At 37.8% G+C, this 17,299-nt stretch overlaps 2 protein-coding genes across 2 annotated transcripts in view; one reads left to right on the top strand and one right to left on the bottom strand.

Annotated features, from left to right (window-relative positions):
* Positions 1-11,155, top strand: part of CDC40 (cell division cycle 40) — a 45,301-nt gene extending 34,146 nt beyond the window's left edge. The window contains exons 13-15 of the mRNA XM_047733312.1: positions 5,744-5,820; positions 7,316-7,460; positions 8,674-11,155. Of these exons, the coding sequence (XP_047589268.1) occupies positions 5,744-5,820; positions 7,316-7,460; positions 8,674-8,851 (400 nt within the window). The 3' untranslated portion in view covers positions 8,852-11,155. The remainder of the gene's footprint in view (positions 1-5,743; positions 5,821-7,315; positions 7,461-8,673) is intronic.
* METTL24 (methyltransferase like 24) overlaps positions 1-17,299 on the bottom strand; it is a 140,996-nt gene that overhangs the window by 15,535 nt on the left and 108,162 nt on the right. The gene's annotated exons all lie outside the window — the stretch shown is intronic.

Here is a 17,299-nt window from a genome sequence, read left to right on the forward strand (position 1 = left end):
AACTATGATATCTGGCTTGCCAGCCAAACTGTTTTAAACATTTAAGTACCCAGAATATGGAAATAAAACTTTAGGCATGCTATATTTCATAGTCTTTGGGCAGTCTATCTAAAGGTTATATATTTTGAGCCATTTTTTCTTGCATTGGTGAAAAGTTTATATATTGTGTTGCCTTTCGTTGTTTATTAGGTACTTTGTCTTTGCAAAATGACTGATGAGATGTAGGGCCCACAAATGTATAGACTCTGTTATTCACTATTGGGATTAAACATTAGACCCTGACCTCAGAGTCAACCCAAAAAAAGAAAATACTTAAAAATCTCTTAAGTTTTTAGATGTCTACATTATGATTATTCAGTACTGAAAATGGCCCCATTGTGTCCTGCCATTCATAACACATAATGGTAAAAATCGAATGTTTTATTTGTAGAATATGTTGGTTAGTTTTGCTTTCCTTGAGAAAGAAAAACTTTCCTAAAGAAATACTAAAACTGGTTTCACTAAGTATCATAGATCGTGTTTTTTCATTTATTTATGAAGAAATATGTAAGAGTCTTTTTGTTCAAAGGAATGTTTGGATGGCGCCCAGCTCGTTTTTATAGTCTGTTATGAAACACAGCTCAGCCGTGGTTATAGCCTTGCAGGGCCTAAAAAGTGTGACTTCCCACCCGGGAAGATGCTCTGCTTTAAGAAGTGGGAAGCCAGGAGTTTGCTTCTGAAACTGAGTCTCTCTGGGGAACTCAGCAGGTCCCTAACCCTCGTCAGGGAAATTTGGGTAATTGAAGGTTTCGTGTGCTTGAACCGCAGTTTGTCCCATGCTCACCACCAGTAAACCTCTTCAAACTGCCCCCGCTCATGGAGAGCCACCTGTGTACTCTATCTACAGTTTTAATGTCATCCTTAAAGTCCAAGATTTGAGACTGTTTCATAACTAAGATTTTTTTTTACTTTAGAAATGATGTCACATGCCAAAAATCCCATACGGACCTAAAGTTTTATATGAGCCGCCTTACATTACTTGCACCATAGTCTGAAGCATAAACATATCCGTGTACTTGTTTTGTTTATACACAGTTTGATTATACTTAAACTTTCAGATGTTTCTATCTTCAGATGATATTTCAGCTCCATTTTAAAACGTGGAGTGGTTTAAACGAAATTGGTAAATATTTAAGTGAAGTAGCAGTTACAGGGCTCTAAGAACACTTGGCGTGTGCTTTCGAAATTGGAACATTGGTCAGCAAAATATGTCCAGCAAAAAAAAAGTACAGATCTTTCACCTTGGTTAAATTTATTCCCAAGTATTTTCTTGTTTTTTGAGGCTATTACAAATGGGATTGTTTTCTTAATTTCTCTTTCCAAGAGTTCATTGTTAGTGTCTAGAAATGCAACTGATTTTTTTAATACTGAGTTTTTATTCTGCAACTTCACTGAATCATTTATTGGTTCTAACAGTTTGTGTGTGTGTGAAATCATTAGGGTTTTCTATATATAATACTATGTCATTCGCAAACAGAGACAGTTTTACTTCTTTGTTATTTGGATGCCTTTTTCTTCTGGCCTGATTGCTCTGGCTAGGACACTCAGTACTACGTTGACTAAAAGTGATTAGAGCAGACATCCTTCCTGCTCCTGAGTAAAAGCTTTCAGCCGTTTACATTTAAGTATGATGTTAGCTGTGGACTTATCACACGTGGCTATGTTCCCCCTATACCCAGTTCATTGAGACTTTTTATCATGAAAAGATATTGAATGTTGTCCATTTTTTGAGATTATTGTATGATTTTTTTATCATTCCCTTTTGTATTTCATTGATGTATATATTGAACCATCCTTGCATCCCAGGGATAAATCCCACTTGATCATGGTATATGATTCCTCTAATGTACTGTGGAATTCAGTTTCCTAAAATTGTACTGAGTATTTTTCCACCTATATTCATTAGGGATGTTGGTCTATAGTTTTCTTGTAGTGTCTTTGTCTGGCTTTGGCATCAGGGTAATACTGGCCTTATAAAATGAGTTTGGAAGTGTTCCCTCCTCTTCTGTTTTTTTTTGCGGGGGGCGGGGGAGAGTTTGAGAAGGATTACTATTAATTCTTCTTTAAATGTTTACTGTACGTCACCAGTGAAGCCATCTGGTCCTGGGCATTTTTTGTTGTTTTTGATTACTGTTTCAATCTCCTTAGTTATCATTGGTCTGTTCAGATTTTCTATATCTTTATGAGTCTGTCTTGGTAAGTTGCATGTTTCTAGGAATTTATTCATTTCTTCTAGGTTTTCTAATTTGTTGGTATATAATTGTTCATAGTAGTTTCTTGTGACCATTAGTGCTTCACTGTTATCAGTCATAATGTCTCTTTCATTTCTCTCTCTCTTTTTTTTTAAAGATTTTATTTATTTATTTGAGAGAGAGACAGTGAGAGAGAGCATTTCATTTCTCTTTTTATATGAGTTTTTCTCTTGTTTTCTTAGTTTAGCTAAATGTTTATCAATTTTCTTTTTCAGAAAACCAGCTCTTAGTTTCATTGATCTTTTCTATTATCTCTAGTCCCTATTTCATGTGTTTTCTCTCAGACATTTGTATTTTTTTTTCTTTCTGTTAACTTGGTCTTAGATTGTTCTTCTTTTCCTGGCTCTTTGAAGTGTAAAGTTGTTTATTTGAGATTCTTCTTTAATGTAAGTATTTATCAGTATAAACTTCCCACTGGCTTTTGCTGCATCCCATAAGTTTTGGTATGTTGTGTTTCTGTTTTCATTTGTGTCAAGATAGGTTTTGATTTCCCTTTTGTTTTCATCTTTGACCCATGTTTTGTTTAGTAGCATGTTGTTAATCTCCACATACTTGTACATTTTCCAGTTGTCTTGTAATTGATCTCCATTTCATACCTCTGTGGTCAGAAAAGATGCTTGATATGATTTCAGTCTTAACCATATTAAAGATAGTCGTGCGGCATCATATATCATCTATCCTGGAGAATGTTTCATACGCACTTGAGAAGAATGTGTTCTGCTCTGTTCGGTGGAATGTTCTGTATACATCAGTTAGGACCATCTGGTTTAATGTGTCATTTAAGTGCAATGTTTCCTTATTGATTTTCTGTCTGGATGCCCTGTCTGTTGTTGACAATGGAGTATGGATGTCCCCTGCTATTATTGTATGGCTGGCTATCTATTTCTCCCTTCAGATCTGTTAACATTTGCTTTATGTGTTTAGGTGCTCTGATGTTGGGTGTATAATACTTGTTTTTGTTATATCTTCTTAATGAATTGATGGCCTTCTTTGTCTCTTATTGTAGTTTTTGGCTTAAAGTCTATTTTGTTTGATACAAGCCTAGCAACTACCCCGGCTTTTAGTTTCCATTTTCATGGGATATGTTTTCCATCCTTTCACTATCAGTCCTTCAAACTGAAGTGAGTCTCTTATACACAGTATATAGTTGGGTCTTTTTTTTTTTTTTTTCCATTCACCTAACTTGAGTCTTTTGTAAATTTAGTCCATTTACGTTTGAGGTAATTGTTGAGAGGTCTGGACTTTTACTAGTGCCATTTTGTTCATTGTTTTCTGGCTGTTTATAGTTCCTTTGTTCCTTTCTTTCTTCCTCTCTTCCTTTGTGATTTGATGATTTTTCTATAGTAGTATGCTTTGATTTCCTTCTGTTTCTCTTTTGTGTATCAATAGGTTTTTTTGCTTTGTGCATACCATGAGGCTTACATAAAACATGCAGGTCTTGCAATCTTAATCATATGACTGGTTAGTTAGATGATGAAGGGTCTGGTGGGGAGAGAAGGTAACTTGCATCCAGTTTAGTGAGTCAGAAGGAAACGTGAGCATCAGTCTTGCTACAAAGCCAAATAGGAAGCAGAATCACCTCAGGATCCCTAGAGCTGACCTTTACCACATACATCTGTCACTGAAGGCAATTACTAATGTTACTGGCAACTTGCAAAAAGGGAGGCCCCGACCACCTCAAAGTGAAAACTGACCCCAACAGTAGGAAAATTCTTTTTTTTTTTTTTAAAGATTTTACTTATTTATTTGACAGAGAGAAATCACAAGTAGGCAGAGAGGCAGGCAGAGAGAGAGGAGGAAGCAGGCTCCCTGCTGAGCAGAAAGCCCGATGCCCGAAGGCAGAGGCTTTACACTGAGCCACCCAGGTGCCCTAAAATTTCACAGATTTTTATTAAGTTTTTTTCAAAGAGTTCATTTCCAGATTGAAGATTATATGTAAGATATAAATTACTAGCTTATTATACTGAATTAGTTTCGAATGAGAAAATAGTGTTGTGTTTATTAAGTGTAACTATGCCAAGCAGACATTTTCACTAGCAGTTAACAATGTTCACAGAGTGTTCAGACCCATTTCTTGTTCTAGACCTCACTGTACCGAGTGAAATAAGGGATCTGCGTATAGTTTTTTTGTTTGTTTGTTTACTTTTAGGAAAATATTGATTGATCTGAACCTAGACTCTGGTTAATTTAGAAATGCTCTTCTGTTTTAATCTATGTTATTGATTATTATTGGCTAATAATTTTATATGAGGAAAAAACAGTTGAACCTTTTTCAGACTGAGGTTTTTTCAGTACATGTGGGTTATTTTGAATGTCACTTCTCATTGGTATTTTAGAGAGGAATAAAGGGTTGGAAATTTGATAAATGATACTGTTCCCCAGGTTACACCTAAAAATACTTTGTTCTAACCAACAGCCTCATAGAAGTTTTTTCTAATCATTTGCTTCTTCTGGATGGGTAGATAGATGGATAGAGAATATCCTTACGTAAAGGCAAATTATTATTATTATAATTATTGTTTTTCTAACTAATCAAAGCTTTGGAACTTGAACCATAGTTAGAAAGTGATAGTGCTGCTTGATATTCTGTTATTCAGCAGATTTCCACACGTTATTCTGTAAAAAAACATTTCTGGTCACTCATGAAAAGCAACAAGACCAAGATCCTTCGGAATTCCTAAAGAGATTTTTTTTATTTTATCATGGAGAATATTAAAAACAAAAAGGCATTTGGAACTTTTCACGGCTCTAGGTGACTAGTTTTGGATTTTTGTTGTCTTTGTTTTATTCTTTGTGTCACTCACATAAGAATTTCTTTAATGCACTTTTCTCCTGCACCATATACATGTAGAATAATAGAAGATGACCCAGTGCCTGGGTACCAGGTACCCAGGTAAGGAAAGCTCCCTTACCCATTCAGAAATCTCATTACTTCCAGATGGGCTCTGCCTGCCTGCAGATCCCTGTACAGCTTCGCCTCTATCCCCTTGCACTGCCGAAGCCTCTTTAACCCTCTCACCTGCTTGCAGAGTTAACAAGTTAAGGCTGACTGTCAGGTAAACTAAGAACACCTCCCTCCCTGTAGGCTTGCTCAGACATCTTGCTGCTGCCTACCATGGTACATTTTTGGATGAGTTCATTGTCAGAGAACTTCAATCACAGACTTTTTTTTTTTTTTTAACATAAAGGCCAAAGTTTAAGTCAAATAGAGTTGGAAAACTAAGTCACTAACACTGTTACAATTATCATGGAAAGGCACTTGTGAAGTACAAGACTGGTAATAAGCAACAGGAGGCCATTTTGTGATTTTTTTTCCTTCCCGCCAGGAAGTCTCATGAAAGGTAAATTAAATATATAATCTCAAGAATATCTCTTTAGGTTCGGAGAGAACTCTTCCAAAGGTACTTTTTTAGAAATTACTTAATTCTGAGAAGCTGTTTTTTAAATTTTAGGGACATCCCTGTGGATTTCAAGTACATAGCAGAGCCCAGTATGCACTCGATGCCTGCGGTGACTTTGTCTCCAAACGGTGAGTGAGTAGGTAGAATGTGGTTTTAAATGAGCCTCTAAGACGAAGTGTGATTTCTGTATTCAAAAGAACTTTGGCCGTTTCCTCCTAGGGGAAGTCTGTCACAGGGCCATACTTGTATAAGGAAACCTTTTCGATATTAAAAATAGTTGCTGATTTTCATCTGTGAGTCACCTCACCCATTCTCTTGTTTTTAAAAATAATAATGAGAAGAAGAAGGAGGAGGAGAAACAGTGAACTGCAGCTAACGCTGACAGAACATTCCATCTGAGGATCAGGGTTTTTTGTTTGTTTGTTTGTTTGTTTAATAATTCTCCTTCCAGCAGAATCATGTTCAATCATTTAGTGATTTTATTATGAGCTCTTTTTCTTTCAGAGGATAGACAATTTTGATCTTGTTCCCCATAATAAGAATACTTTAGCAATTTACTATAAAAGATGTTCTCAGGCAAAATAAAAAAGATAAATCCAGCTACTACTGTTTTCTGTTCAATAGTGCATCGCCTTCTAAGTACGAAGTAACTTATACTGCAGATATCCTGACAGTGTACTGACAGACTCAGCCCTGTCCATGAGGGTGTTGGAGTAGACGGTCTGATGTTTGGGCAGCACTGTCACCGAGGCCCCTTTTAACTCCCATAGCTCCTGTGAGTGTGGAGCAAGGAAGAGGCGGCAGGAAATCCTTTGCTCTTCCATCCAGGTGTCTGCCACAGGCAGATCAGTGATCATTTTTGTCAAGCGCCCTGTGATTTTTATGAGAAGAGCCACCTAACCAGGTCTGATTTTGATAACCACCACGTTGTATACCGTCACATTTGTCTCTACACCTTATGTAATTTTTACACTCCCCATTACAAATATTGTGCCCATCTTGAACAAGGCCATCTACCCTCTCTGACTGAATATTGTTAAGAGCATTCCCTTCGTTAATAAGTGTGCAAGTATGTCGGATGCAAGAAGATAACTACAGTTTGGGCTCTAGAGACTTTGGTGAATCTTGGGTAGATAAAAGCAGTTTGGCCTTTCAGGAACAGTTCCAATATCTCTTTTTTGTATGGTTTTATTTAATAATCCTGAGTTTTCTCACCTAGCATTAATCTTTCCTTTTTCCATAATTAACACAGATAAGTCTCTTTTCCCCCATGGTTCTCTTGTCTGTGCTTACTCCTAAAATTAATTTCATTTCATAAAATTTTCTTTAGTTTTGTTAATGCTAAACTCAGAATTTCTGTATGTCCTTATTCAAACAAAAAAGGCTTTTATATGAAGAGTACTCAATGATATGGGGTTATTCGAGCGAAATCCATTACTTCTTTATATATAAATCCCTCTTGTCAGTGACAAATTTGTAATGCTTTATAGCTGGTATGGTAAATTCATTTTCCTATTATTATAAAGCAATTGGGAACAAAAGAATATTAACATCTGAACAGATTAAAAATAAGTCTTTTCAGAATTTTCAGTCTTGCTCTGACATGTCTCATTGAATTCACAGGGAAATGGCTAGCCTGCCAATCGATGGACAACCAAATCTTAATTTTTGGAGCACAGAACAGATTTAGATTGAATAAGAAAAAAATTTTTAAGGGCCATATGGTAGCGGGTTATGCTTGTCAGGTGGACTTTTCACCAGACATGAGGTAAGTTTAAATTTTCTTTTATATTCTCATATTCAAATGTGATGACATAAACCAATGTCATACAAATAGTAACAGTTTAAAAATCACTGTCCCATACGTAATCGCATGATTACTATACAGATTGTCACAACGCCTGATGGAAGGACAAGAACAAGTTTTGAAAACTACATTTGGCTTTTTTAAGTTCTTTAGTGGGTCTCTTTATCTTGCTTGGTCCTGTGCCCTTTAACCACAGCGTAAGTTCCTGTCCATACAGTCTATGCCATATTTTCTCTCTGCTTTTCTGTAATCACTATATGGCTGTGATCAAACACTGGCAGAATTAATTCTGTGTTGCAGTGTTGACATTAAAAACTTCCTGCAGCTTTTCTGTGGTGAGACCTCAAATCCAGCTCTTGAGTCTTCCTAGGCTGCACTGTTTGTGAAACCCGGACAAAGTCTCTCTATGAGTAAAACTCTGCATTCATTCCCTCATTCTTAACTAAAATATATAAGGAAAAGTATTCCAGAAGTCTGTGTAACCTTGTATATTTAGGCTAGGAATTGTACCGTAGACTCCTGCCTCCGAGTTAGTCTTAAACATTTTCAGAAGTGTTGAAGCCAAAAAGTAATTATGAAGGTGGTTGAGTCCAATTACAGTAGAACAGGTGTCCCCGGGCGCTGTGTGAGGCCGGTTCCCCTGCACTGTTTCTCTCTAAAGAGTGATTGGATACTGCTTCTGTTGTGGCCCCTGGGTTTTCCAACCTTCCAGGCTAATCCATTTTTTACTCACAGATTGGTAGCTCGATGGGGAGAGTGTTTTGGGTAGAAGTTTAAATCATAGACTGCTTTATGCTCTACTCTGTTATTCTCACTGAGCATTGTGTGTTCACACTGACTTACTTATATTACCATGAAAAAGATAAACTCCCAGTGCGCCTAGGTGGCTCAGTGGGTTAAAGCCTCTGCCTTCAGCTCAGGTCATGATCCCAGGGTTCTGGGATTGAGCCCAGCATCGGGCTCTCTGCTTAGCGGGGAACCTGCTTCCTCCTCTCTCTCTGCCTGCTTCTCTGCCTACTTGTGATCTCTGCCTGTCAAATAAATAAATAAAATCTTTAAAAATATATATATATAAACTCCCTGTTTCTTACCCATTTTGTCAGTTTAAGGTGAATTTAACAATTTAATCAAGGTGAATTTAACAATTTGAATTTATTTACTCTTCCCATTCTAGCTATGTGATTTCAGGAGATGGCAATGGAAAACTGAACATCTGGGACTGGAAGACGACAAAACTCTACAGTCGATTTAAAGCTCATGATAAAGTGTGTATAGGGGCAGTGTGGCACCCTCATGAAACATCTAAAGTCATAACGTGTGGTTGGGATGGTCTCATTAAGTTGTGGGATTAATGAGATTAATCCTTATCTAGGGTCATTTTTGATCCAATATCATATTTAACTATATTTAATTATTAAATGTGTTGGATGACAGCTTGATTTACAAATTATGATTTCCTTACATGGCCTTATGAAATTGACCCATTGCTTAAAAAATTTTTTTTGGTAAATTTGGCTCATACAATTTCATTGGCAACTTCATTTTGTTATTTATATAGAAATGACCATTGGTTTTCATTGTGGTGAGGAGTAGTTGTTGGCAGGCAGTTTGGGTTTACCCCCCTCCCCCGCTTGACATAGCAAAAGGATCTCTTTGGGGTTGAAGAAGAATCCCTGGTGGATTAGGGGTTTTAAAGGAGGTAATATAATTAATGACAGATAATTCTGAAAGGCACCATGTTTACCTCTTCAACAAAAAGGGAAGTAGGAGCAGGACGATATAATTTGATGTAAATTTGAAAGATAGTAAAACCATGCACAATTACTGTTCCCATTATTTTTGGTGGGTCAAGTTCAAATCTTTGGATTCAAGAGTTCTATTTTTTATGACATATATCGTATGTTTACTTGTAAGGCAGCAATCTTCTCTGACTGCAATGTTCCTTTAACTATTAAACAATGGAAAATAAACAGTCCAGAGTTTTTTCCTTGGCTTTCTTCCCAGTCAGTATAGACAGGACTATATGTAATCAGAGAATTATGTTATTTTTGAAAGTGAAACTCAAAAGAATTGAGTCAAGACTTTGAGTTTTATTTGTATTTACTATCTTTAAGGACCTGGCTACACTTCCAGAAATCAGGGTCTCCTAGGTCATCGATTCATAGATGTTACTACTGAAATACTCCTCATAGGAGATAGGGTATGAGGGCGTCGTCCAAAATGTCAACTTGTAATTTCTTTGAAGTAGTGTGTTTGATCTTTAAAATTATTCTGATTTTGCTTATGAATATACGCAACAGAACTTTTTAGGAGTAGAAAAATTTTTAACTTCTCTCCGAATCTTTGAATAAAATTGACACTCCAGGAAGATGGCTGTCATTCCCCAGTTTGAGAAGCAATAACTAGTTGGTTAAAAAAAAAAAAAGTTTAAGAACTCGGATTGTGAAATCAGGATAGCCTCTTGAATAGAGTAGCTAACAGCACTTTGGTTGATAAGCCATTTCTCCTGTTTTATTACAAATCTCTGTAAGATATGTGAATATTTGAATGTGCTTTGAAATATTTCAGTACCGTGCTTAAAGACGTTGGTTCATAGCTGCTCAGAGTGCTGACTTAGAGACCAAAATCATGTTGAATGTTGATATCCTAAGGGCATTGGGCTCTCGAGAGCAATTCATGCTCCTTGTGCTTAAGAACTTCCATTTTCAAAAAATTAACTTTTAAAAAGGCCCGGTATAGATGACCTGGCACTATGGCCACATATAAATAAATTTCAAAGAAGATAGAAAAAGAGAATAAAAAATGGTAAGACATGTTATTTTGGGGCATACAGACACTCAAAGAAATACGAGCACACTGCCCGGCCTCTGCCTTTGTGTATCTGCCAGCAAGAGTGGCTGCCCTTCCCGAAGAGGAAGGAATTCACACAAGACCTTCTCTTTAGTCCCAAAACCACTGGTTTTAACAAATGTGAATGATTGAATTGTGATGGGACAGAAAGAATTAATCATACATTTAAGCGATCTTGTTCAGCATCAGTATTGTATATGTTACAAATCATAATTTCTAAAGCTGGGTTTATTTTATTGTGTTTTTGACTGTTTCTAAACTAAGTAACTGTATATAAAAGTTGTCTCTTTTTTTTAAAAAAAAATCGTATTTTTAAATAAAGCATTTTTTCTAGAAAGTGTTACCAAAATTTTCATTCTTAGTCTTAAGTCTTAACTGTTGAGACAACAGCTTAAACCATCTGCAGATTTTAAGTGGTCATTTTTATTTTATGGGGAGAAATGCTTTTAGAAGTGGGGATGATATATGAATATGGTATATTAATGGATTTATTCTAGTTAATATCAGAAATATGGGGCAGCGCGCTGACAGCACACAGATTGAGTCTAACACATTCCATATTTGTTCACTCAGTGGTGGCACTGAGTTATGACTGCACCCATTTCAGAGTATTCAAATGAGTGGGGTTCTTTTCCAGCTTCAAAAAGTCTCAAGATTGTGTTGTTATTGGAATTAAGTGGTTACCTTCTGGCCCCTTTTCCTCACTGCAGCCTTTTGATCACACCCAGATTTCCCTCCTAAAGGTTAGCATAAAAGTGATGCTTTACTGAAAGTGTTAATCAGATAAATATTTAAATATTGAAGCAGAAGCTGGGAATATTTTGTCCTTTTAAGGAGACAGTTTTAGATAAGGAACAGGAAACAGTATCAAACAGGCACTTCTCTAAGTAAAAAAATATAGAGTGATTCTTGACGATGCATTGTGAGGCTGGTTGATGCCCTTATTGGCATATTTATAAATTACCAGAAGGAAAACAGTGACAGTGAAATATTAAACTCTTGAATGACAGCCGTAAGGACTGCGGCACCACCAATGATTATAGAACGCTTTCCTTGAAGAACAGTGTCTCTCAGTGCAGACTGAGAACCCTCTGCATGAGAATCACCTAGAGATGGTGTTGCTCGCTGAGATACAGAAGAGGAAGAGCCATCACGAAATGAGGTATGAGGAAGGCACATGCGAAGTGCCATCCAGTCAATGTGGGTTTCAGGGTGAGACCTAGGGAACGCTGATGCTGTGTGCCATCAAAGATGCATGTTTTCCACATACTGACATCTCTGAAATAGGGCTGTGTCTTAAAATCAGTGCTGTGTCATGGTTTAATTGGCTGCATTCTCTCTTAGTGGATCGTACAGTAACTGATGAAATACAGTAGAAACAAGGCAGGTGCTAGGGGTCCTATGAAGAAGAGATGATCCAGTAGAAAGAAGGTTCTATCACAGCACATGGCTCCAAATTCGTGAGAGCCCATAAATTTGCAGAGAACACCCATGTTCTCAAATGTTCTCGCTTTGATCAATGGGTAAATAAAACAAACTAACCAAAGACTGCCATTGGGAAATATAGAGATATTTATATTAATATATATTTGAATGTATATTAATGTGAATATACCAAAAAAGTTGTATGTTCATTCACTGGGTCAAACTCAGCACTTTTAGCAAGGTCCCCAGTTGATCCTCACACTAAGGATGAGAACCAGTGCTCCAGAGTCTGAGTTTGTCTTATTTCAGAAATGGCACTGTTTGGTACACGTAAGAGAAATTTTGTTAGCCAGACATAAGTACGTGTGTGTGTGTGTGTGTGTGTGTGTGTGTGTGTGTACATTTAGGTATGTGTACATATGCATGTGAAGATATGTATGTATATACATTTTCTGAATTTATATGTTCGTAATCACTTTAATCATTGTGGAAACAGCTTTCTCAACCTAAACACTGTCATTTTATCTGGAACTTAAAGGAAAAAAAGTTGCAGCTTGGAACCAGAGTCCTTAGAGGGGCTTTAGTTTTAGTGACAAAGAAAGAGCAAACTCCTCTGCCTGTACAGCTTCCTGTAACTGCAATCACGATCTTTAGGGGAATTTTCTAGCCCCCGACATCCTATTCTTCACTCTTCAGCATTTGCGATCTGAGGGACTGACTCAAATCTCAAACATTTTTTAAGTACACATTCCAGGATAGTGCTAATAGAAAATGTGAGCCATGTGTGTAATTTTTTTTTCATGTGATCAATTTTTAACTTTCTAATGGCCACATTAAAAAAATGGGATATTAATTTTAATAATACATTTCATCTAATATAATATAGCCAAAGTATTAGTTCAACATTCAATTATCTTTTTAAAAGATCGATTTAGGGATGCCTGGGTGGCTTAGTCGGTGAAGCATCTGCCTTCAGCTCAGGTCATGATCTCAGGGTCCTGGGATCAAGTCCTGCATCAGGGACTCCGATTCTCTTGCTCAGCAGGGACCCTGCTTCTCCCTCTGCCTGCTACTCCCCCTGTTTGTACTCTTGCCCTCTTTCCCTCTCTCTCTCTCTCTGGAAATAAAATCTTAAAAAAAAAAATTTTTATTTTAGAGAGCGCAAGCTGGGAGGGAGGGCCAGAGGAAGAGGGGGAAGGAGAATCTCAAGCAGACTTCCCACTGAGCATGGAGCCTAATGTAGGACTCAATACCAAGATCCTGAGATCATGACCTGAGCTGAAATCAAGAGTCAGAAGCTTAACCAACTGAGACACTCAGGTGCCCCTCAATTATTTTTTAAATAAATATTTTACTTTCCTCATACTAAAGTCTTTGAAACCTGGTATGTATTTCACACATAACAGCATATCTCAATTAGACACTAAATATTCATCAGATAATTTTACCTGTTTCACACTAAGTCGATGTACCAAGCCCAAATTGTTGCAAATACATCAGAGCTTTCTAGTAATTGAATCAGGTAGATGTTTCTAAATTTAAAGTAAACAGAATTTAAAATTCAGTTCCTCAGTCACATTAGCCACATTCTAAGTGCTCAGTAGCGACCTGTGGCTAATGGCTACCCTATTACATGAAATGGGTCTAGCACCGCTTTATACACCCATGGCTCAAATATTCAACTAAACTGCTTTATCTTCGGAAAGGAATCAAAGGTTCAGACTACTCAAAATACATTAAGAATATAAATTTTTCTCTGCTCCATTTTGGGAAGTTTCCTCAGGTTTATCTTCCAGTTTGCTTTGCAATCTCTTCAGCTGTGTCTAATCAGCCGCTTAATCCATTAAATGTATTCCAGTGACTTTTCCTTTATGGAAGTAGTTTTATAGATTTTTATATCTACCTGTTCTTCATATATCCTTTTCTTAAGGTTTCTATATAGTCTTTCATGCCTTTAATCATTTTAAACAATTGATATTATACTTTAAGACTTGTTACATCAAGTGCTTGAGCTGAAAACCCCAGCGTTTACCTCATGGTGGCCGCTACCTTGTCAGTTGTAATTTTTTATCAAGCGTTCATCTTAAGCAGGTCTTGCTTTTTCTTTTTTGAAGAAATCTTTGTAGCCTAAGTTGAAGAGTAACTGTAATGCTTTTACATTCATTTCTGCCATACATCCTTATGTTTCAATCCCTCAGTTTTTTATCTTCATTTCTCAGCTTACGGTTTTCCTCCCCATGAGATTAATATAAATTCAACTCCTCAAGCAGACCAGAGGTTTCAAATTCTCATGGGAAACTTGCAGTTCCTCCCAGAGCTGCAGCAAGGATAGGCTTTCTTGTGTTGGGGGATGAGGATGAGGGCGGTAGTTTTTTTTTAGAGCTCTTGCATTAAGGTCGTATAGCTCTCCCAGGGCCCACTGTGCAGGTGTCTCCGTGCCAGTCCTTTCCACCGACACAGCCTTATCTCTAGTGCTGTAGGCCTCTAGCACCACTGGTCCACTAACCCCTTAGGACTCTTGCTGAGTAGGTTCCTGCTCTACCTGTCTGGGTCTAGGCTCCCTCTGAGCTTTGTATGTCTGAAGATTTTTCCCTCTTGGGCGTTCCGCCATACATATAAATGTACATATGTGTGTGTCGTGTACACACATGCATGTTCACACATGCACATACTGAAGGATCACCACAGATATACACACTTAATCTAGTATCTTCAGATAGTGCCACTTCATTAGGATATTCTGTAAACAGATGTATAAACCAGTCTAGTCTGAAACTCCAGTTTTTAGAACCCTGTGAGTTTAAGCATATTATCCGAAGAGGTACTTGGCCTGAGGGCACTTCATTTGACTGGAGAGCCATCATCACGAATTCATTCCTCTGTTATCTGGGCCTTTTCTTCTGAATAAGCACATCATTTTGATTCTTCTAAATTTATCCCAAGGCTTCTCTTCATAGCACACAAATCAAGAAATTACCCTGCCACTGTCTGAGCCTTCTCTAATCACAAAAATCTTAGAATAATGAGATTTTCAAGCTGGAAGAAACCTCAAAAATCAAATATTCCAACCTCAGATAATCAAATAGGCCAATAAAGGTGATGATTTGCTCGATGCCACACAGCTAGTCAGCGACAGCAGCACAATCTTTCTCCTTTCATCCTACTGTTCTGCTCCTCCCCATAATCGACTTAGTTGTGGATTTTTAAACTGTCAGCTTTGTGGCATAATCTTTGTGGCTTGCTCTCTCCCAGTGAGGTAGTTCAAAAGAAACACTCAGCTACTGAGACTGTGTTTCATCCTTAGTAAAACAGAACCTAGTGAACAACATTTTCTTCGTCTCTTCCATTAGAGTTGGGCCCCATCAGTGTGCCCACGGGAATGTTGCTTGTTTTAAGAAGGATTAATTACTGTTTTTTCCCCCAAAGATTTATTTATTTGAGAGAGCGTGCGTGCATGTGCACACACACACACACATGCACAGTGGGGTGGAGAAGAGGGAGAGAGGATCACAAGCAGACTCCGTGCTGAGTGGGGAGTCTGTCACGGGATTTAATCCCATGACCCTAAGATCACAACCCTCGCTGAAACCAACAGTCGGATGCTCAACTGACTGTGCCACTCAGATGCCCCACAAAGCATTAATTTTAATGAAACTAGCATTTTTCCATATAGTGTTAAAATGTGACATTAAGCTCACTTGATTTATTTTCCTTAAGGACAGAAACATAATTATTTAAAGAATTTCAGTATCTTCTAAATTTAGGCAGTTTAAGAATACATTGGATAGGGGCGCCTGGGTGGCTCAGTGGGTTAAGCCTCTGCCTTCGGCTCAGGTCATGATCTCAGGGTCCTAGGATCGAGCCCTGCATCAGGTTCTCTGCTCAGAGGGGAGCCTCTTTCCCCCCCCCTCTCTCTGCCTGCCTCTCTGCCTACTTGGGATCTCTTTCTGTCAAATGGATAAATAAAATCTTAAAAAAAAATACATTGAATCTTTGGGTTATGATTTCATGTGGTAAGTCAAGTTCAAATACCTCTTACAATAAGAAAAAGACATTTTTACATAAAATTAAAAATGTGTTTCTGAACTCACAAAGAAGCGGCAGTTGGCTAATACAAAAAGATTTATGTTATTGCTTCAAAGGCAAACATAAACTTATCTCCAGCTGAAAAGAACAATTATATTAATGGAGCCTGGAGGTACTGTTGTGTTGTCAAGAATAATAATGTTTTAATGAGGGCTTCACTTTTTATCTGACAAAATGCGATGATAAGGCGAGCTCCCTGGTATTAACCAAAGCTTTGTAAAACCCAAACATGTAATACTTGGGAGATACAGATCTTATACTGTATTTACTGTATCTAAGATCGTATAGCCAAAGCAGAGATGGCATACATGAGTAATTAACTTGGACTAAATACTGTAAACTCATGAATTTACTTTTGTTCTTCCCTAATATAGATGGGTGAATTCTAACAGATATTTGCTTACTTCTCCCTGAATTTCTTCATTTTAACACATCAAATAGTTGCAAATATTTATATGATAACCTGTTAAAGCTGCATCAGATACAATCACTCTAAGAGAAGGTGAAAGGGAAATTCCTTTCCTTTGAATTTAATCTCGAATTGTGAAAGAGTTTGCACCAAAAGGTGATTTCTGAATCTCTAACATAGGCCTTTTATGTCTTTCACCTAAATAAGGTTTTTTTTAAATCATTTGAAGAACATTACTAAATTTATATTTTCAGATTCGCTTACGGGCATTGGTCTGGTAAGATGAGGCTCGTGAACCTGCAGGTCAAAACTGGCTTGAAAACACAGGAAACACAGTGCATTTCCAAGTGACTGGGCCCTTTCTAAAACCCAAGAGGAAAGTGCCACATAGTGGGACAAGCCAGGGCCGAGAGCTGCTTCCAGGCCTCGCAAGAGCTTTTCTGGCAACCTGAAATATTGACAGAGAAGTCACTGGGCCCCCCCATCCTTTCAGGAAGTTTCCATTTGGCAGGCATATTTTAATTAAGTAGATTGCTTAAACTATTAACTTGCATGCTACCAAAACATCCCAAACTCTAACAGATTGGCAGGTCTGATGTTAGTGTGTTAGTGTATTTGTAGCTCCCCCACCCCCAATTTATTAGTAAGGAAGTAAAAATAAGTCCTTTGGGCCTGGTGTCTCATGTCTGTTAGAGACTGTGGAGGCTGCACAGCAGAGGGATCTGAAAGCTAGAGTGGATCCCTACTGTACCATCTACTAGTGGCAGCATCTGCATAAGCTACTAACCCTCTCAGAGTTTCCTCACCTGCGTAATGGGGAAAATTACACCTTTGTGCAGGGCTGCTGGGAGAACTGGGAACCATCTGCGCACAGAGCCGGGCACACAGGATGCTCTCCATAGCAGCTCTTGACTCTGCCCCTTCTCTGGGTTCTGTTTGTGCTGCTCTTCTGGGGGTCACAGTGGTGCTGGCTCTTGTTTTGCCTTTTGGATCTTCCCAAACAGCCATGCTGTGGTACCCCAGGTCCTTG

The sequence above is a fragment of the Lutra lutra genome, chromosome 6 (genome assembly GCF_902655055.1).
Source record: "Lutra lutra chromosome 6, mLutLut1.2, whole genome shotgun sequence".
Lineage (NCBI taxonomy): Eukaryota > Metazoa > Chordata > Mammalia > Carnivora > Mustelidae > Lutra > Lutra lutra.